Source organism: Lepidothrix coronata, unplaced genomic scaffold, assembly GCF_001604755.1.
Source record: "Lepidothrix coronata isolate B3197 unplaced genomic scaffold, Lepidothrix_coronata-1.0 Scaffold111, whole genome shotgun sequence".
NCBI lineage: Eukaryota > Metazoa > Chordata > Aves > Passeriformes > Pipridae > Lepidothrix > Lepidothrix coronata.
The window spans coordinates 2,540,816-2,563,104 of record NW_016690291.1 but is presented as its reverse complement, the minus strand read 5'-3'; the positions used below and the strand labels follow the sequence as shown (position 1 = coordinate 2,563,104).

At 39.7% G+C, this 22,289-nt stretch overlaps 2 protein-coding genes across 7 annotated transcripts in view; one reads left to right on the top strand and one right to left on the bottom strand.

The window, feature by feature from the left end:
- The window catches only part of CRMP1 (collapsin response mediator protein 1), a 51,531-nt gene extending 39,932 nt beyond the window's left edge, over positions 1–11,599 (top strand). For all 3 annotated transcript variants that reach the window (XM_017824538.1, XM_017824539.1, XM_017824540.1), the window contains 5 exons: positions 2,846–2,987; positions 4,603–4,773; positions 6,004–6,183; positions 8,675–8,840; positions 10,574–11,599. In XM_017824538.1, the coding sequence (XP_017680027.1) occupies positions 2,846–2,987; positions 4,603–4,773; positions 6,004–6,183; positions 8,675–8,840; positions 10,574–10,665 (751 nt within the window). In that variant the 3' untranslated portion in view covers positions 10,666–11,599. The remainder of the gene's footprint in view (positions 1–2,845; positions 2,988–4,602; positions 4,774–6,003; positions 6,184–8,674; positions 8,841–10,573) is intronic.
- A 4,454-nt stretch (positions 11,600–16,053) lies between these two features.
- Positions 16,054–22,289, bottom strand: part of EVC (EvC ciliary complex subunit 1) — a 48,006-nt gene continuing 41,770 nt past the window's right edge. For 2 of the 4 annotated variants that reach the window (XM_017824563.1, XM_017824566.1), the window contains 5 exons: positions 21,712–21,820; positions 19,699–19,825; positions 19,348–19,441; positions 18,050–18,161; positions 16,055–17,041 (listed from right to left, as the gene is read on the bottom strand). In XM_017824563.1, coding sequence (XP_017680052.1) covers positions 16,960–17,041; positions 18,050–18,161; positions 19,348–19,441; positions 19,699–19,825; positions 21,712–21,820 — 524 coding nt within the window. In that variant the 3' untranslated portion in view covers positions 16,055–16,959. Of the gene's footprint in view, positions 17,042–18,049; positions 18,162–19,347; positions 19,442–19,698; positions 19,826–21,711; positions 21,821–22,289 lie in introns of all 4 variants that reach the window. The other 2 variants (XM_017824564.1, XM_017824565.1) reach the window with 2 other exon arrangements.

Sequence of the window (22,289 nt, the reverse complement as noted above, 5' to 3'; positions counted from 1 at the left end):
ATCTCTGCACTCGGTGGGTCAGACTGTGCAGTCCCCCAGAGTCCACCCAGGCTTTAACTCAGCTGCTCTAATGATGCTGCATTAATGAATGCACAATTGAGCTCTGAGTTATGCGTGGCTCTGTTGAGACAGTCTGACGGCAGAAATGGTTTTCCATAATTGAACTTTTTGTTCCCTAAAGTAACGATAATTTAAAAAATCACTTTCCTGGTGTGATCCATCAGTATCATCACTTGCAAAGAGTGAAGCTCATTGTGTGAGAGTAAGGCTCTTAGCCAGCACGTGTGAATGTGTATCAAAATGTTTGGCTCTTTACTCTGTCAGACATGGCTATATGTTTTCTAGAAGAGAGTCCCAAAATAATAGTATATGGGTCAAAGCAGATTAGCAAAAATAGCAAGAGAATTTTTAGAATTGGAATCCAAATAATGACTTTTTTAAATGAACGTCAGAAAGACAAACCGAGGAGTTACAAAGTTTACATTATCCTTCAAGCATGCAAAATTGGCTTTTTTTTTTCTAGTGGATTAAAGTCCTAGATCTTAAATGACAGCAGCTTAGCCTGCTTTCAGTTTTAATACTTCGAATCTATACTGTGCAACTAAAGAAAGAACTGTATATTTTATCTGTCTACCCTGCATTTGTGGGGAATTTTATGCAAGGGTGATGGTAAAGACATCATTTCACATTTCTATTGCACTGTACATTTGGATACCAGTATTTTACATTCATTAAAAAATCCTTACAACATCCTTCCTCTGCAAGCATGCGGCATACTGCTTGTGCTCCTTTCCACAGAAAGCATTGATTTTTCACTGAAAAGTCGAACATCTAAAAAACCCAGCGTGTCTCATGGGGTTTGCAGATTGGATTTACCTCATGGGATTTGGTCCTTGTTTCATCTGTGGGCCATGAACCTGAGTTACCTTTCATCTTCCATGGTGGGCTGCTGCATTATTGCTGCTGTGATATGTCATCATATGTGAACCAGAGATGTGAAATCTTGGTGCCTCATGGAAGATGTAACTTGCCATGATAGTTTTGTTTATGGGGAAGAATAAGATGACAAGGTACTGGTCTGGCATTTATTTCGTGGTGATCCCTTCTTGTCTCTCAGTGTTTTAGTTGATGTGATGCTTCTCCCCTGTTGGACAGTAGAGTGCATCCAGAGAGCAGGAGTGCCCGTGTGGTTAACCAGGAGGTGTTGGGCAGCTCTCAAGCAACATGTTTCAGCTTCAGAAATCTTCTGTTGATTTGACTGGACAGTGCAGTTCATGTCATTAATTGTCATTAAATGTCAGAGGAGAGGGAAAACGGAGTTCAGAGGAAGCAAGTCCTTTTCATCTTTCAGGGGCAGGAATTAGTAGCATAGTGTAAGAGTCACAGCACAACCTCAGGGAAATGGGCAGTGATACAGGGCCTGGCTGTGATATTCAGGTTTTCATGGTTGTATCCATCAGAGTGCAGAAAAGAGAGAGGGTAAGCCACAGGAAGCTTTGCTGACAGAGGATCATCAAAAAGGAAGAAATGGCATTTCAATCTTCTGACTTTATTGTTGCGTTAGAATAAATGAACGTGTAACTGATGGATTTGGTTTAATCCTATGGAGTAACACCAGACAGTCTTTAATAATCAAGAAAAGCTAAAACATTAAATTCTTGGGTTTGGCTTCTTCTAAAATGTGGATGAATGGGTGTGAGCATGGCGAAGAAGCAGAAAATAGGCTAAAGGTTCTTCTCTGCCAGCAGTCATTAAGGCTGGCAGCCCAGAAAATTGCAGTAGAATTACTGAAGTGTGACCCTTTTTTCTTCAGCACTTTGCTATTTGTTAGCTTTTTGGATCTAAATTTGTGGACCAGGATCATTCAGATGTTTCAGAGCTGGAACTTACATAATCAGTTAGAGAAAAGGATGACAGGCTCTTGGGGACATCACCCTTGTGGAGTGATGGAAGAGAAATCATAGTTTTAATGTACTTGCCTCCTGTAAGTTTAATCAAGAGCTAAAAATATCACCTATTTCCTGTGGATATTGGAGAACCTGTCTTCTTTTTTGTCATTCTATTTTTGCAAGATCCTGCATATTGATTATGTTCTTCCTCCTTATTCCTGAGAGCAGCTGTGATCCAGTTCTGCTCTCTGAAAACAAAATTTTCTCTAGGCTGAAAAAACCTGACTTCATAAATAAAAGCATTATTAGATGGTAGCTCTTTTTGTGTTTTATTCCATGCCTTTTTCTGTGTAAGACCTTTAAATTAGATAAATCCAGAGCATGTGTTTAACTTGCACTATGCCTTTTGATGTTTAATGAGAAGACTACCTCAAAAAAAATTTCCTTTTCTATTTTCATGGTTCTGTTTTGGAAGGTCAGATATAAGTATTCATGTAAGGTTTGCAAGAAAAATATATGTGCAAGAGAGAAATACAGAGAAATAAGCTTGATGCTCATGACTTTGCACTGTAAAATTTGCCATTACTTTTTAATGTGGTTGTGAATTAATGTATCTCGAGAGTGGCAGACATTTCATACAAGCTTCCGATCATTTCCTTAATCCTGGATTAATCTTTTGTCCTGGTTAGTGGGGTTTTGCCTGATCTCTGTTGATAAGCAGCCTAAAACCAGAGGGGGCTGTAATCCAGGAGTTCAGTGTGCTCCTGGGGGAAAGTGGAGATGTCCAGTGCCATTGTTGCTCTTCAGTGATCTGTAGCCAACATGTAAAGGCTGCTGGCATGATTTACAGCCTATGCCTCTGGTGTGTAGGCTTGAAAGGTCCATCCTCAGCCAGTCTGAGACCAAGGTCACCTTGGTGATGCCTGATCTAAACCTTCTGTGTGTTAACTCCACAGTGGGGACCTGCAGGTGACGGGAAGTGGACATTGCCCATATAGCACTGCCCAGAAAGCTGTTGGAAAGGACAACTTCACTATGATTCCTGAAGGGGTCAATGGAATTGAGGAAAGGATGACTGTTGTCTGGGACAAGGCTGTAGTAAGTAATTGCTTACTTTTATTGACTAAAAAAAAATGGAGTGTTGGCTGAATAATGAAGGCCAGGAGACTCTTGGCCAGTACTTTAATGACTTTCTAATATATTTCTGAAAATTCCCTGAGAGAATGCTACTGCAAGGTGAATTGCTTGTTTCAAAAACCTCTTCCAGTTGTTTAAACTCAGGGCTGTGTTTCACTTCTGACACTGCACCACAATTGCATTTTATTAGACCTGAGGCTTCCCAGACTCCACTGCTCTATTTTCCAGTTGTGTCAGAGTGGATGCTTCTGAGAGTTGTAGTACCTGGAGCAATCTAATGGTTCTGAAGTGGACCTCATATAAACGTGATGAATGGATTGTTTGAATTTGGGAAGTGTCTCGTCGTTTTTGAGAAATTACAAATGGATGGCAGCTGAACCTGAGGCTAAATGATGAAATGCTTTGAAGGAGAACATTGCACATAATTCATACTGGCATGTTTTGCAGTGGACTGCCAGTATAAGTCAGCAATTTTTTTATGATTCCATGGATCCTAATGTATACTGATATTCTCCCTCTATTGTCTGTCTCCACGTACACACTCATGCACACACACACACACACACACTCATTACCTTACATTGCATTGTGCTCAAATACATATTGCAAACTGGGAAGTGGTAGCATTTACAGTGCTCCAATGAGCACTTCTCCCAGACTGTATTTCATAACCACTTTCTTCAGGGACTGCTATTGAGATTCCAAGCACAGAAGCAGCTTCAGGTACCTGCCATGTAGGAACAAAACAGGGAAGCAAGCAAAGTGCAGCCAGGCAGTGATACTTCTCTTTTGTTACTCCCTCAGTGGGAAGGACCTGCAGCAAGGGCTGCAACATGGGATTTACGGGTGGTAACATTCAGTCCTGTGCCACCGAGTAGCTTATATTTTGCAAATCTCATGTTTTACCAGGCAGGAAATAAGTGTTTATTTAATACTAAAAAGTTTGGCGTTGTTGTTTTTCCTTAGAACATTGTTCTTGCTCATTGCCAGGGAAGACCCCAAAATACTCTACTGAGAAATCAAAATGCTGTTGTGTTCAGTTGCGACTACCATGCAAAGTTCTATTCGTGGTGACATTTCTCCAGGCAAGGATTTTATAATCGGGGTTGTATTACTCAGATGTATAGGTTTGGTAATACTAATAATAGAATGGACCTAATTTGCAAGAAATGTTCCCAGAAGTGTTGGACTCTTGATCTTTTGTTTCATTTCCTAATACTCATATACGTTTCTCTGTTTTAAAATTGGTTAAACGTTTAAATGGAAATTACTGGGACTAGCAACAGAACACACTTAGGCATCAATGTGTAGAGAAAGAGACCTTAGATGACTGAGGACCTTGATGGTATCACCTGCATTAAGGTTTCATTGGCTGTTCTTTGCAGTGCCTGGAGTAACACATTCATTTATTTGAAACTCCCAAGTAATGTGCTTTATATAAAGTCCTGTGGGATAAAATTTGTTTCATGCAACATCACTGTATCTATAAAGTACATACTTTCCCGTACTGTTCAGTACTCTGAATAGTAAATCCCCATTTCATAAGCATGTTTTGCTCACATCACATTGTTTTTAGGCCACGGGCAAGATGGACGAGAGCCAGTTTGTAGCTGTCACCAGCACCAATGCTGCCAAAATCTTTAATCTGTATCCAAGAAAAGGCCGGATCGCTGTAGGATCGGATGCTGATGTTGTTATTTGGGACCCTGATAAGGTGAAGACTATAACAGCCAAAAGCCATAAATCGGTAAGGACAAAAGGAAAACCAGAAAGAAAAAAGAAATGTCACTGTTGCTTTTCAGCTGTTGATCCTAAATCATGTGAACACCAAATGCAGGGGATACAGAGGAGTGGAGTAACTGCCTGCTCCTATTCTGAAATGGGTAAATGTCTCAGGACATGAAAGTATTGAAGTCCTGCATTGGAAGCATTGGGATCAGGATCTTTTCTCTCTGCATATACCCTTGCACTATGTATTTCTTTCATGCTTTAGGCAGATCTGTAAATAGGTGTGAAACAGCAGCTCTGCAGCTGAGGTTAATAAGTCTGTGAGGATAAATTTAAAACCAGCTCATTTTTTTTTGTTCACCTGAAAAGTACCTAATATTATAAATTGCATGATTAAATCAGCAGTATTCTAAACTATGAGAGATGATGAAATATTTTGATAATACAGCTCTAATCAGCTTCATGAATCAGATTTTCTGTTTAATTCCAGAGTTTTGCCAAATACATCTCTGCCCTTAGTGCAGAGTACTAGAGACTGCTAGTCTCTTTGATTTTGACTGTGACTGGTTTTACCTTATATGTTGTCTATCTAAAGTTGTTATCTTATTGCTCAGTGCTTTGATCTTTTGCATTGGGGAATTCTTCCAAAAGTTTTACTGGAAATCCAGTAAAATGTTTTATATCAAAAAGGCAAAAACCACTTAGAAACCTTTAAAAAGTAAGTTTAGGTGATTCAGTTTCTGTTTCTCTCTTGGGATCTTTCTGTATTTTCAAGAAAGTAATAATCACGCCTGCCCTGTCATTCCCATTAAGACTCAGGCTTTCCTGGTCCTTTCTGGACTTTTTCAGGCAGAAGTATGTGTGCTGGCCCCTTTGAAATTCACTTACTTGAAAGTCATAGCAGATGCATGGCTGGACCAGGTCCTCTGGATATCCAGCAGCTGAGTCACAATTTTCCTTCATATTAAGGGTACCATAATTCTAGAGGCTCTGGAAAAATACGGCAAGTCTTCAAAAACAAGTGAGAGAAACCCTTGATGGAAAATGAGAAATAGAAGGAAAAGTCAGATCCAGGAAAGTCTGACCAGAAAAAACCTTTAAAGTGATTTCATAATGCATTACTTTTCCTTCATACAAACCAATTTTATACATTTATTAATGGCTGTTATCTAAAACTATGACTACAAATACAGATTATAAATTACTAATTGAAAGAGATCTGGCAGTGAATATGTTGGTTCATTCTCAGGCCATTGAGTACAACATCTTTGAAGGAATGGAGTGCCATGGTGCCCCACTCGTGGTCATAAGCCAAGGGAAGATTGTGTATGAAGATGGAAACCTGCACGTAAATAAGGGAATGGGTCGCTTCATCCCTCGCAAACCTTTCCCTGAATATCTTTACCAGCGCATCAAAATCAGGAATAAGGTAATGTCAAATACTATTTAATCTTCTTTGTAGCCAAACCCTCTTGAAACCGCAGCAGCGTAGGTTTTTAATGTTACTGTGCTAATGAGTCCATTTCAGATGGATTGTATATAACTTGTTCAAAAAATGACCACAAAACTAGTTCCTCTGCAATTGTGAACCGATGTAACACCATGAGCTTCAGTGTGTAGAGCACATAGTTGTCAGTTGGGCATAATTGCCTTCTGTCCAGCTGTGCAGGCTTTTGAAGGGAGGTAGAATAGTGATAGAATTTACTTTCCGTTAAAATTCAGGAAAAGATAAAGCTGCTTGTGGGGGAGGGTTAAGCAGAACAAAACCAGAATTTTAAATTGCATACTGAACTGCCACACTGCGGAGAAGAAAAGCATGTAAGCCAGAGATACTCATTATATTGGGCATCTCTGAACTATTGTTAGTGCATTTGCTGAGCTGGGTATTAGCAGCATTCATAACTCAGAAAACTTTTCTCTTTTGATAAATAAAAAGCTTGGGAAGTGACCAAAATTAAGACTGGGTCACTTCTGGTTTTGAATTGTTGTATCCGTCCTCCTCTTTTGAAAACCAATTGGTTGGGCACTAGTTTGGGGTTATTTGGAAATTGCTTCTTGCCACTGAGCAAGAAAGTCACTTTGAGAGCAGAGATAATGAAAAAAATTGACTAAAACTCATATTTTCTTCAACCAAGCATGTATAATAGGCTGTGAGACTGGCAGCTGAAATTAAGTCTATGAGCAGGTTGATAGTTTCTGTCTTTCGTCATTTATGATACAAATTCTGTCAAACTGCAGAAAAAAGATTTGCACTTCTTAGGAGAAGAGGCCCAGTAAAATGGAAATGCACCTGCCAAAGTTTTGCAGAATACCAATCAGTGTTGCTTTTTTTTTTTTTTACATAATCCATGTAGATGACATGGGCCTCCTCTTCACATTCGCCTCTCAAGGGTTTAGCTCTTGGGAGTGCTATATAAATTAGTGATGATGTCATTAGAATACTGAAACCAGCACGTTAAAAACAAGTATCAGAGAATAGTGTCTTGTAGCAGGAGTTTGCACAAAGGTAACTGGGCTAAGTAACCTGTGTCTTGCAAGTGGGCCTGGATTTTGGGAGACTTTTGATACTTGGGCCGGGTGTGAGAAGAAACAAAGGAAGGGACTGCTGTTTTTGCTCCTACAGCTCCCTCTGCTGCCCGCCCAGAGGAAGGGAGAGCAGATCTGTGACCGCATTTTTTTCCCCACTGTGAAATTTTATCCACTGGAAATATTTAGAAAAACCCAATCATGGTAGTATCAGCTGCCGTATGATCATGTCAGTGCACGACAGAGGAATATAGAAAACACATATCAAGCAAGGGACTGCAAAACAAGGAACTGGCACAGGTTAGCAGTATAAATTTATCCCTGGAGCAGGGATAGGAGTATAAATTCATGTTTTAGTGGGTCCCTGGAAGATGCATTCATTGCTGTGATTGGCATCTGCTTTCTTCTGAGCATTAGTTTTGGCTCAGCTTGCAAGACAGTGGCTCTTCTGAGCCTGATGTCCCCGTCACCAAAAGCAAGGAAAATGCATTGATTTCTGTGAAAGCTGGATTAAACCCCTGTGAATAGTGTCTTTCTGTACAGTGTTTTAATTTCATTTTTAACCTGTTGGGGAAATGGCTCTGAAAACCATAATCTTGTAGTCTCAGACTTCTGATCTTTTTGATGAGCTTTGGATTCTGCAATTCAATGGCTTCGGGCTCTTTCTGAAAGTTGGAACTGTTCTTATTAAAATATTATTTCCTAGATTGCTATGATTTTAAGGCCAGTGAAGTTGTTCTGATTCTTTTCTCATATTCCTCATAAGAACTGTACAGGGAAAAAATGTGGAGACCGTGAAGTGAAATCAGAACTCAAGTGACAGATACTTTATTGACAAATATTATAAGATGGGTCCCATGCCACAGTGTGGTGTACAATTGCTTTTCTAGTTGATGGCAAGGAGTTGAAACTTTTGAAACTTTTGAATTTTATTTTAAAAATTGCCACCACTTTTCAATGAAGAGAATTGAGATCTTTGAAGGGGAGGAGCAGAGGGAATACAGGTAGGAGAGAAATTGCTGCAGTTGGTATAGTGGGTATCAGTCTGTTACAACCCAAGTGTAATTTGGCAGTGGAATGGAGAGAGAAAATATGATTGTGATTGATCTTACATAAAATAAACATCTTAGGTCAACCTTTGTTCTTTTGAATCCCATTTCACCCCATTGATTGTGAAGAAAACCTGATAAGGATCTCTCTCATAATTTATATATATATAAAAATGGAAGGAGGAATTTGTAATTTCCTGTATATATATAGCAAACTGCAGGTTTGCTCTCTATATAGCAGAATATAGCTCTGTGCTCAGTGCTCTCTACATGCAGGCAGGAGTATCTTTTGGCAGCATTATCAGAGCATTCAGTGTCTGGATTTTTACTCTCCTCTTGATCTAGGTGGGAGGACTGCAAGGAGTCTCCAGAGGAATGTATGATGGGCCTGTGTATGAAATCCCAGCTACGCCAAAATATGCAACTCCTGCACCCTCAACTAAATCCTCCCCTGCCAAAAACCAGCCCCCACCAATCAGAAACCTCCATCAATCCAATTTCAGCTTATCAGGTAAGTCAGCCTGACTAATGAGAAACATTTTAAAGCCATGAGTTTGGATTATTGGTGATAAATTTCAACCATAATTACTTCTTTAATAAAATGTCAAAGGATTGTATATACTCATATACATGCATATACTTACATACACACACACACACACACACACATATATACACATGTATGTGTACACGTTTTTATGCATTTTTACCTAGGAATATTTTACACATTGCCAAATATTCAAGATGCTTGCAATTTGAAATTTTTCTGTGTCAGTCTCCATTACTATTTACCTGGACCACTGCAATTAGCTGAGGTTTCTGGTTGATGTGACTGAAGCCCCTTGGTGGTGTGTACAGCTGGTGGGACTTGGGTCTGGTGGAACCCTTCTGTCTCAGACAGCTCAGATGCTACATCACCAGAAGCTGCTAGACATGGAAACCTTCACTGTCCTTGTCCTTGGTTGTAAACCATGTGCAGAAGTCGTTCGTATGCAGATTGGAGTATTTCTTACCCTCTTTGCCCTTGGTGTCCAAAACATTTTCCATGGTACGTAAGAAATAGACTGGAAAATCATCCTTTGGGGTTGCTGGAAATAATTCTTGCCCTCTGAAGACAATTACAAGTGTTTCAAATCCTTGTCTTACAAAAGTCTACAGCCCCAGTGGTGAATAATGCCTCCATATAATGTTATTAAAGTCATTGGATTTTCTCCCTTGTGGGAGCTAATGGTGGAGTTTTCCTCCCTGACAGATCCTGTCTTACAGACTAAACGAAACTTCTGGAAGAAAATCCAAGGAAAGCAAATATATTAAAAAACTTTCTAGTGAGTTGAAGTATATTTTTGCCAATACACCTGGGGCCAGGATGACATATACAGATCTATATGAAGCTATATAAAGCAGAAAAAGTGCTTAGAAATTTGACATCTTAGTAATAACTAGTAAGTGGGATTTTGATAAGCATCTGAAGCTGTGGTTTCACAGTCCACTGCTGGACCTGTGTACTACCAGGGCATCTAGTGGTACAAATTTGATCCAAATGGTGCAATCACACATTACTGTGTTCTTTTGAAATTAAGCAGAACCAGAGACTATGGTAACATTTTAAATTACTCCGCACATTTATGGTAGTCTTACATTGCCTTTAGGAAACTGAGTGTCATCAGGCAATATTTAGCCTGTCAGAAAACTTGCTGTCCCCTTAAGCTTAACCTTTCAACATTTTAAAATGCAGTTTGAAGTGGGTGTGAGTTTACATCAGCTCAGTGCTCCTTTCCTCATGGATTTATGATTGCTAACATCAGATTTACTGTACTGTTGACCCATAAGCTCAGTAGGGACAGATACTCTAAATCGGTGACACAGTTTTGAAAAATCCAGTCTGCAAGTACATGTTTTGGGCTTTTTTTTGTAGTTAAGAATACTTTCTGTCAGGGTCTGATCTCGAAAGGGAATCCAGTCCATAGCCTGTCATGGGCTCTTCTTCAGGTTGGTGGAATACAATTCCCCATGTAGCGTGAGCATCAGTCTGATCCTAAACATTTCATCCTACACTTCCCATTCAAGACAACTGGAATTAATGCACAGAAATGTGCCTTGAAGATCAGTTTAGCATTTCAGTCAGAGGTCGGCTCAAGAGAAACCAGCACATGGTCATGTGAGAGAAGCATAGCCAGGTAAAATCTCACTGCTGATGGTTTGTTCCTTTTCATAGCTTTGTTTCCTCATTCTCTGCTGTTGCAGGAGCTCAGATTGATGACAACAACCCGCGTCGTACTGGCCACCGCATCGTGGCACCTCCTGGTGGTCGCTCTAATATTACCAGCCTTGGCTGAAAACTGATGATGGACAGAAACACGAGGATGAAGGATTATGGGAATAATGTCCATTCCCTTCAATATCTGTGTTATTGAGCCCACAGTTTTATTTGGTACTAATGGAAATAAAAACAAAAATGTCTTTTCTTTTTTTTTTTTTTTTTTTTTTGTATAGAAGAGGTGATAATAGTGTGGTGTGTTTGCTTGGAACTACTTGCCTCACAATTGTGCTTTCATGCCATAGTCACCTTAAAGCATGGTGCTTCCATTGCCCCTTTAGTGACTACAGGTTTTAGCTTTGTCTTGTAACTGAATGATGGTTCCTTTGCACCCTTTCGCTGTATTAGAGTAGTTAGTGCATGTTACTGAGTTATTTATGCAAGTTGCATTCTGTGAGTGAGTCCCTTTAGAACACGTTGCCAACAATTGACTAGACACAATGCCAAGATTAATGTCTGTATTTGAGAAACACCACCAAAAACACTTATGAAGGAAGAAAATGGCCATCTTGAAAGTAAGCAGTAGAGTAGTATAGGCAGCTTCTGTTTAATCTTTAATTTATTATAAACCCAAGAAGCACTTCTCTCAGACACAGAAGATCATCGGGACACGTAATGACAAATGGTCTCCGTAGCACCTGTCTGTTCCCACTCGGTACATTCCAAGTCTGTGTCCTTCTTGTTTCCATTTTAGACAGAGCCATAATTTTTACATACCAATGCCATTGCCACCCCTGCAGGGATTTCTCCACCTGGGCAGTAGTGCTCTCCTTCTGCATGAGATTTTTGGTACTTACAGATAATCCAAGTTGCCGTCGGATTTTTAAAGTTTTTTGTACAAACTTTTTCCTTTGTAATCACATGCATTTTTACTTACTCTACCGTATCAAGATCTACTAGTTGTGGTTCAATTTCTGAATTCAAAGCTTGTGAAATAAAAGAAATTAATTGATGGGTAAGTGTCCTCCTCTGCTTTCCAGTGCTGTGACTCAGTGATTGAAAATTTAGAGTGGAGAAACTCAAGAGAAGTTGTCTCTTAGGTTGACATCGTGCCATAGAAGGAAACTCCTTAGATCACAAGTGTTGTTAAAGACATCATTACAGATGTCTGCATACTATATGTCTTAAGTAAATAGAGCTCACAGTAAATGTTTGTACTAAAAATTGTACTTACTAATGGTTGGTCTCAGTCTTAGAGGTCTTTTCCAACCTTAATGCTTCTGCAGTTCTGTGACATTGCAGCTGCCTCAGTTAACTTTCTCCCAGGACCTTCAGGTGGTAACTCATTGCCTTTAACCTCGTCTGTAGTACAGAACCAGTATGCAGTGCTCCAGTTTGACCTAAACTGTATTTGACTTCATACTGGTTTTCTCTGCTGACAGTCCATGCAAGTGTCCTGGCATGGCATGAACAAGACATGCTCCAGGTAAGGTGAGGAAAGTGGACTTTAATTCTGTCTCTGAGAATGAATGAAATTTTTTCTCCTTGTCTTTCTGACTCTCTCACAAACTATGTAAAGAAACCTTATTTCCTGTCACTTTTTACTTGTCTAATTGTGTTGCAGATGCTGTGGGAGGTGTGGGCTACAGCGGAGGTGGGGTGCTAAGAGATTAAGGAGGTCAGCAGAACACCTTCCCCTGTGCCACTTTGCCTTTGTCTACACTGCAAAGCTGCACCAGGAAAAGTCTTGCAGCAGCGTGGTGCCACTGTGATGGTTTTATCTAACTGCACCCGTCCATCCCATCCACACACCAGTAACTTGGGTTGGCACAGGCTTGGTGATAGCCAGGTGCATGTGGGACATAAATGTTTTGGGAAGTAGCCTACCTGAAGCCTGTCATTCTGAAGCCAGTATGCCATCACCTCTGGCTTCCCTGAGAAAGGAACCGCTACCCTGGCAAACTCCATTTGGGTCATCTTGGTCTGAAACCTGGCAGCAGAGCTGGTCTGAACAGCCAGCTTTTCTTTTTCCTTTGGCTCTGGGCTGAACCAGTGGAGAAACACTGCAGTTCAGTCTGCAGTGAACTGAACTGATTGCTCCCAAAAAGAGGAAAATAATGCTTTTCATGAACAATCCCTTTCACTAAGAATTCAAATTCATGTTTCCTATTGCCTGGAGAGTACTCTCATCCCCAGGTCTGCTTGGTGGTTCAGATATTTTATGACATGAATTAAAATAAATTGCTCACTTGGTGGTTCAGGTTGTTTATAGGAAGTAAAATAACACTAGCAGAGAAGCCTGAGGACAACCTGCCCTGGAATAACCTACAGCCTAGCAGGTAAGGCAGTCCTGAAATGTCAAGTCTCCATTTTATCTGTCCTATTCCAACCCATTTGCTGTGAATGTTGACAGCCAGCAATGGTTTTGGTGATGTAACCCTGACAACAGAAATACAGCTGGTTTGTGAAGTGATGCAGCAAATTTGACAGTGTGAAAATTTCGAAACTGCTGGTTACAATTTCCACTGTGCTTTCCTTGCATGCTTTGGCACAAGTAGCAATTGTTGCTCATCTCCAAATACAACTCCTACTCAATGTATGAGGGGTCGTCATGCTTGAGGTGGTGGAAATGATCATTGTGTAACCAATGTTGAGATTCCACTTTTCCTAAGTGCTTAACAGCATCCTAAACCAAAGAACCCTTTGCCTACAAGCTACTTAAAGATCCACTGTTAACATGCATTTATTTTTTCACAGTGAAGAGTCTGTGATTAAATACATGTGTGGGTGTTTGAGAGGCATTTCATGGTTCAGTGCTTTTGGTGTGAACAAGACTGTGCTTGTCAGGTCAATGTGACTATCCTATGATTTCTCCAAGGAGAAATACCCCAGTGTACCCATGAAGTCCATAAGCCCCTGCAGCCTGGCCACTGCTGCCATGGGGCTGCTGAGGGGCAGCCTGTAGGAAACCTGTGGATCCTGTGCTGTGCCAGAGTCTCTGCTCTGAACATGCAATGCTGCCTGGATGTGATTCAAGCAGCAATTGTTTGGAGCACAGGCACCCTACGTGGATGTTACTGTGATAACCATCAGAGCAATGGCATCTGCCATTGCTCATGGAGGGTTAAATAAAGCAAGGTAAGTGGTACTTCCCTTACCAGCTGGAGGCCTATTTCATAGCAATGCCTCTGCCCCTACATCACTAACCTGTCCTGAAGACAATAAAACAGTAAAGAAAATGTGGATTAGCTGGTGATCCGAGTGCATCCTGCAGAATAGGAAATTCTACTTGAGTTTGCTTCCTTGTAGGAGCACCCAGCTGGGAGATGTTCAGTTTGTGAACTTGGGGGTGGGGAGCTGCTGTTACCTCACTAAATTTGGTAGCAGTGCAGAGCTTTCATGCTTTCTGAATCATCAAGCTTCTTAAAATTTGCAGCAGGTTATGACCTTTATATACCGGATGTAGCCCTAATGGTGTAGAACTTGCTCTTCCATGTTGCTATCTGCAGACCACTTAAGTCCCTACGACCAGCCTGAGGATTATCTGTCAATCAAGTGATGTGGAAGAGAAGGCTGGATCCATAGATCACCAAGGAGGTGGCAAGAAGAATTTGCTGTATTGTTTTCCAGGATTTCATCTTCTTGACATAAACACTTGTCCAAGGAAAAGTATTCAGTGTACAAAATATCTACTCAGATATCTATCAGTTCATATAAATATACCCTGACATTAATAACAGGTGTTGCATTAAAAAAAATAATTAAAAATTAGAAACATTGCAAATCTGCATGTTAAAAGACAACTTCATAATTAGACTATCAGTCTGGAATAGCAATGATTTAATTCAAGTTGTATCTTAATCCTGTGTAATTGCCAAGGAGCTCTTGGAATAAAAAAATGTATTTTCATTCCAGGTTCAATAGAACACCGGATTTTGTATTTTTTTTTTTGTTTTGCTTCAAGAAGTGTCCATGAATTCAGTGCTTACATCTGAATTTTCACCTCCCTTAAAAATTCAGGGATGTCTGAATGCACCATGTTCCTTATTTCCTTCCCTCTGCACTTAATACTAATCTATTAGTCATTGTTCATCTACTCTTGGTAAAAAAATTAAATCTCAGTCATCTAAACAAACTGATTTTAGGATAGCTTTTCATCATGGTTGTGATGAACTTTGCTCAAACTTTCCAGATAAATTTCAATAATGGCAGTGAGGGGTATTGGGAGAGGGGTGTATGGGATATGTTACCCTCGATGTTTAAAAACAGGAGAAAAGAGGCATGACATTTTCCCCTAAATTTCTGCAGAAGTGTTTTTGATATATGCCTGTAAATATGATCAAAGCTCCATGTTACCCTTTCCAGAACAAAATAAAGAAAGGGTGCTTTGTAGATTTACACTGTAAAGCAACTGTTTTGAGCTGTGACTGGACTTAATCTTCAGGGTCTTTTCCAACCAAAATGATTCTATGATTCTATAACATAACACAGAAGTTCAACAGTGCTTAACTGCAGAGCAACTGTTGTGAGTTTTGTTTGGCATTTGCTACACTTGATTTTTGGCCCAATTAAACTCTGTCTTGTTCAGTATCTGCATCACTGACAGGGAGTGATGGTAAGTGCACGAAATCTGCTCATGACATTAAACAGGAACTCGGTGTATCCATGCAGAAACTCAAAGGAGTCTGAGAAGTCAGTAACAGGGGCAAGAAAAGCAGGTGTTTTGTTGGGAAATTGCTAATGTGACTGTGGGAGAAGAGAATAAAGGTCTGTAAAAACTCCATCATAGGAAAGTCGGGCAGATGGAAGGCTGGGAGGTGCCCACACCCACGCCTGGGGGCACTCGCGGGGGTCCTGCCGAGCACTGGGACCCTCCCTGGCTCAGTCCCGGGATTCCCTGCCCGCCACCTCCACCAGCGAGGGGATGGAAACCTCGCAAGCTGCCCAGCAGAGGGCACTGCTGCCCTGCTTTTGGAATAATCCGAACCTTTCCCCTTTTCTAATGGAGAGAAAAAAACATTTCAGCCCTGCCTAGCGAAAGGAGAGCAGCCGGGAGACCCCACTCGGGTGATGTGAGTCCCGGCTTGGGTAATTAGAGACCCGCTGGGGTGATTGTGCTGCACTCAAACTGTGATGGGAGCCGCTGCTCTGCCGGGTGGTTTAAAGGATCATCAGTTCTAGTGGTAAAAGCTTCCTTATTGCCATCTCTACAGAGTGGGGGGGGGAAAGCAGAATGAGCAGCAACTAAAATGTCCAGATCAGGCAGAGAGATCACAGAGCTCAGATACCGAAATACCAGAATCAAATGCTTGAAGTGGTACAATTTAGAATAATTTTTTTTTTTTACTATGTTTGGGGTGAAAATTAACTCGCTTTGGTAAACTTGTTTGTGTGGCAGCACTTCTGTCTGAGGCAAACTGCATAACTGATGTAGCATTGTCCATCCTGCACCAAAGGACATCGTTTTCGTTAGCAAAATATCATGTTTATTTTTAAAAAGGCAGAAAACTTCCATTTCATGAAAACTGTAAGTTTGCTTAAGTGGGGGAATTTATTACGAAATACAGGTGCTCTGTGCAGCCAGTAAGAACTCCCTTCTTTGCACAACAAGAATTCCCATAGGAGAAGTAATGAGCATAACAAAGTATATTGGAAACAAAAGGGTGCACTTCAGGAAGAAGACTAGAAACTGAAGTATAAAAAAATGAAAGACTAAACTGGTTTTGTCTCATTTTTTCTGAAAGTAATAATATGAAATCTGAGACAAAGGAAGAGAAGTACACATATAAAAATCTTTGTACAAATATTAAAAAGCATACATAGCCCTAGAAGCACTAGAATGTAACAAAAGAGTGACCAAATGTCATATTTTGATGTACCAATACTATCTGAAGTCTGTTTACATATTCTTTACATTTTTATCTGGTTTTGTTAGGCCAAAGCAAAAATTACAAAATATTAAGACCCGATCTACCACATTTAGGGCTCAAAAGCAAATGATATATTGCTATTGAGATGAAACCTTACTGAGATACACCAACCTGGGCAATCAGCCTAGTGTGGATCAGTTCTACAAGTGCACTTTCCTCAGGTATATTCCAAATCTAAAACTATCTCTCCTCCACACTCCCAAAGCAATCTCAAAAAGCTTATAATAAAGACTTCCTTGTTCCCCCTTGCCAAAATGAAGAGGGAATGTTGTATTAACAGCTAAAGGAGGTCAGGATTGACTGTAGCTAAAAAAGATTTATTGGTTATTGATTTTCTTCATTGTTCCTCAGCAAAGCAGCTCAGTAAGTATCTATAGCTGCTGAGATTCCCCAGAAGAATGCTTTGGTACACTGTGTTCAGACAGCTCATATAAAGGCTTTTACTACTTGCTGCCTTTTTTTTTTAACATATTTGAGTTTTTCCTTGGTTCAGTCTCCCCTTCATGTGGACTCTGTAACATCTCTCTGAAAGACATAAACAAGAAAAATAAAACAAAATCGTAGACAGTTTTAAAATGCTGTAATTCTTTCCTAAACTAAATTAATTTTGATAAAAGAAAGGCACTTGCCATATAACTTCTGCACTCACTGGCTTCAGCTGCCTCTGTTGAGTTGCCAAAGCAAAACTGCAAAAAGATAAACGTTCCTTTGTTGGGTCCCTGTTCCCTACACACGTATCCCTTGTTGGCTGTGGGAAAGGAGTGTGTGAAAAGGGTTGATGCCATCGGGGAAAGGAGCCATCTCCTGAAGTCAGTCCCAGGCTGAGGTCACTCAGGGGATAAATACTTTTCCCCAAAGGCCTGTGGCTCCTGAGAACCAACTGTTTGCTTTGCCTGTCAGCAGGATTTTCCCTGCTCAATATATCAAGCCCCAGCGACCAGCTGGCTGGTTTGATCTGCCCGTAGTAATCAGCTGGCATCTTTCAGGTTTGCAGCCATTTCTTCTCCTCTAGTTAGCACCCCAGCATAAGCCAACTGAAACATCTATCAAGAAAATCATTGTTAGAGCTGTTACCCTCATCAGCCAAAGACTGACGCTTGCCTTTGTTCCTGAAATAAAGGTGGAAGTTGAAAGCCTAAATACCACAGACCATATTTTGGTTGCTACATGTCAGCCTAGTTCCATTGAATTCACTTGTCTCTGCTGATTTATGGTGTCTGAGACTCAGGTTTAAAAAGAACTAATTAAAGGAAGCAGTATTTCTCATTTCTCTACCTATAATCAAAGTTATTTATAAAATACATAGCAGCACCTACAAGCAAACACAGACGAATTTCCTAACTTTAAAAAAAACATGGGGAAAAATAGGTCAAGTACATGTGAGAAAGAACTGTTATGGAAGCTTAGCTAATGCAGGGATTATATTTTGGGTTTGACTGACATACCTGCTTATGAAGTAGATTTTGTAGCTTTTTATTTAAAAAAGTATTTTTTTATAAATTGGTTTTCACATATTTTTAGCCTCTACTGTACCTGCATGAGTCAGAAGTCAGTCCATGGGGCTCTTGAATATTTTCATGAGAATCATCTTTTTCTGCTGATTGAGGTGAGTGGAAGGTCTTTCTTCTGGATTTTATTTTTTCCCCTGAATTGCCAAATGCATGTGGATTAAAGAAAAAACAATCACATATAGTAGAGCTTGTTTGGTTTTGATTAACCTAAAGCAAAAAAATACCCTCTAACAGTTCAGACATAATGTTAGTATTCCAAGGAAATCACTCCACTTTACATCAGACTAGCACACTGCTTTTTTACCATTGGTTAGTTCTCAGACAGCAGAGTTTGAACTTTCACACTTGCTGAACACTGAAGTAAGTTTTCATGTAGTGCAAGAGTTGAAAGCTCTACCAATTATTATCTCAGCAAGTAACTGAAAATGGCTTTTTATTACCTGTAACCAGAAGAAAAGCCAGTTCATAATTTTGAGTGATTTGAATCAGAAAAATCTGATGTTAAAAATCCACTGCTTTTAGGGCCCTGAATTAAGCTTCCACTTGTGTCCCCGGGGTCACGTGCCTACCATGGTTCTGCACACTTGAGGAACAACCAGCTGGGGGGAGACACTTCAAAACTGTGCAGGTGAGTGAGCTGCTTTTCCCTTTCAGGCACCCATCTCACCATTCTGTATCTTTCAAATGTAATGCCAAGTGCTTAATTCTGATAATGGCAGAAAGATTGCATGGCTCAAAGGATGACACTTTGTATACTCCACCCAAAACCTGGATGAGGAAACGCAACTGCTATTCTGACAATTTGTCCCCAAGTATCTCTTGAAGAATAAATTAGTCTAATTTTTTAAAACTACAGTAAATCCATATAAATATTTCAAGTTTCCAGATTCAGTAAGGTTTTACTTTTGAGCATGTGTGTGGAAAGGCAATTCTTCTATTCCACCAGGAGAATGAAAGCTGGGTGACTCAGCTCTGCTGTTCTCCCTAAGACTTACTAATTGAGGTGAACAGAGAAGTTTCTAAAGGACATGATAATGACATTAAAAATAATTTTGGTTTGAGCAGGGCAAAGCCTCACCTCAGTGGACACTGTGATTTACTGGCTAAAGGCTGCTCTGGAGTGATGAAAGGTGACACTTTTTTGTGGCTGTGCTGCTGGTGAACTGGGTGACCCTGACAGACTGGCTTTTCTACATCCCAGTTAGGGAAATGGCACTGATGAACAATCTCTCCTGCAACTCTGATGTGTTATATTGCAAGAATCTGCACTGATATGTGGAACTATGCGGGGTTTTTTAAACAATTCAGGATTGTATCAACCTGCTGGCTTGCTCCTTTTGGAAGACTTCTTCTTCACAGTCACTGGAACTCTGGTCAGCACAGCCAACTCACTCACAAAGTCCTGCTCTGCTTCCTGCACTCAAGGATAAACCAGGAGTCAGTTAACACAACACAGTTCAATTCTGGGTTACGTTATGCTACATGTGGCATGACAAAACAGGTGCATGTCACTGGACAAACACAGTAAACAATATGTCCAGCATCAGTTCCTACAAGACAGTGGTGAATCTTAGCCCTGACTTTAACTAGGATATCAAAGAGACCTCATAACCTGTCCCATGTTTTGCCATTGACTGCTTCAGATCCATGAACCATTTTACCCGGATTTACCCTTAGCTGATTCTCCAACTCGGTTTCCAGGTGATGCAACACCAGCAGCTTCTGTTTCAGAGACTCCAGACGAATTTGCTGCTGCAGTTCAAACTGAGACAAAACCTTCTTTTGCTGCAGCATTATCCTGGTCAATAGAAATGCAAAAGTAAAGATGTTGTTCAGTTCAAGGGAGGAATACAATCCTGGCAAAGTCTATTTAGAAGATTTTGTACAAAAAAAGGCCCCTTAACAATATTGGTCCAGTCAGCTTCTGCTGGGACAGAAATTTTTGTGGTAGGTTTTTAGATAGATTTACTTATTTTAATCACCTGCCTTGGCTGTCCATAGGATACAAGCTCCTTTAGGAGGTAGGAATAAGAGCAGGAGTTTGGGTTGTCCATGCCTGGGCTTTGGGAGCTGGAGTTCAACTCTAAAGCTGAAGTCTGCTTTCAAAACCATTGCATGTTTTTGAAGTCAGCTTTACTGTCTGCTTGCCAAAGGGACAAGCTGTTAGAAGGTCAGGTGTGAGGATAAGGGATTAAGAATTAGACACTTCATCCAGGGCTCTTCAGTACCAGACTGAGACACATCCAGAAACACGGTAATTCAAAATCTGGCAATTGAGAGCATTGACAACTGTATTCTTCACTTGTTTTACTTTTCTGGTTAAGGATTATTATTAATACAGTACAACCTGAATGGCTGAAACTTTGCTGCATCTATATTTCTTCTGTTTTCTTGCCTGATCTACCTTAAAGCAATGCTGTCAATCATCCATCACCATCCTCAGGGAAGGAGGTAACACAAATTATTTCTGACATCTGCATATAATGAAGATGCTGTTGTAATGGTCACTGCCTACAGAGGTTAGCTTTCAAAATCTGCTTTTTGTGATAACGTTGCACTATGGGCAAAAAGAAATAAAAAAATAAAACAATGTAGGGTTTAATGAGAGTTAGACAAATTAATGGAAACTTTGTCAATTATTTACAAAGGACATAAAAGAAATCATAATGAAAACAGGAAAATGGGTTTGATTACTGATGGTTATGAGACCAGCTTAGATGCTGAACATTCTTCAACAACGTATTTCTGCTTGTATGAAGGTCAATTTGATTGTATTCTGTTTTAAGACACTAGAAGACATTATGGGAGAAAAAATCTGAGACAACAGCTAGAAGCAAATTTATGTGTCAGAAAAAATGATAAATTTCATAATGAATAACTAACAGATCTTTTATGAAGCCCTTTACATAAATCCATTTCTACACTAATTCAAACAAGGATGAAAAAAGGTGGGCAATAATTTCTTTCAATTTAGAAGTAACAATATCTAAAAAAAGAATTAACCCCTTTACAAAATTGCAGATGCTATGTGGTCCTGGATAATAAACTGAGAGTAAAGACATAAAATGATTACAAAAATGTGTCATGTGCATGCCAAGCTATACAGCTTTTTATGACAACATATTCCTTTCTAATTGAAATGCTTTTTGTCTGGACTTTAAGTTTTATAAAATCAGTACTTAATTAAATATGATTTTTATTTAATTAACATTTGAAGGATTATACTCTAAATTTAGTGCAAGTAATCTTGATTGTCCAAGGCATTCACTGAAATCTTGACATTTTGATTTTTTTTGTGCTTCAAACATTTTCTCTTCATTATGGTATATGTTTCTTCCACAGCAAACTAACAAACACTTTTGATGTTCAAAGTCAAAAGGATGGAATGTAATGAATTAGACAGCACTGGATCCCATCCTACATTTATGTTAAATTTCTTTTAAAATTTCGCATGTTTTGGCATTGTTTTTCATTCTCTCTTTTTAAACTAAGTACAGTTCTTCAATCTGTAACTAATGACTATCAGAAAGTTTATTTTATAAGAAAGTAAATCAGATATTTCTTTCCCATCAAAGACAAATATAAAATTCAAATTCAAGACATTTATTCAGCTAGACATTTATGTCAATCTGCAATGACTCACAACACTAAAATACAGTCAGTATTGCTGCTGCCTGCTCTCACCTTTGACGGACTGCAGATGACATGTTCAGGAAGCCTTTGGTGTGTTTTTCTTTCAATGCCAGTTCATCCTCTTGTTTCTTCTTAAGTCTGATCTTTTCATTTCTTTCTGCTGAAATAATATTTTTGAAAATCTCCTGCTCAAAATTACAAACTGAATTGTGTTAACCTTCAGCACAAATTAATCCCAGTTCTAGGTAGTCTTTCCAAAGTTACTGTTCCTTAGGGGGTATCAAGTACTTCTTACACAATCTTGCTCTGCCACTGTGATCTGTTGCACAGACAATAGTTTGTGCATCATTTAGCAGAGATGGTAATGTCACTAATCTCCTATTCTACCTACTTCTTCCACTAGGCTAACTGATTACCATGGAATCCAAAGCAGAAATTTTATAAAACCCCCTTGATTTCTTAAGCAGAACTATAATACCTAAACAAACCATGCAATATAAAGAAAGCTCCCACTTAGATGCCACTGAATCCTGGGAATGCTTAACTTCACAAGATGTCCCTTCAACTGACAGCAAACTATTCTGCATACTTGTGCATATGCTCACACTCTGTGACTAAGTTAGTGCTTA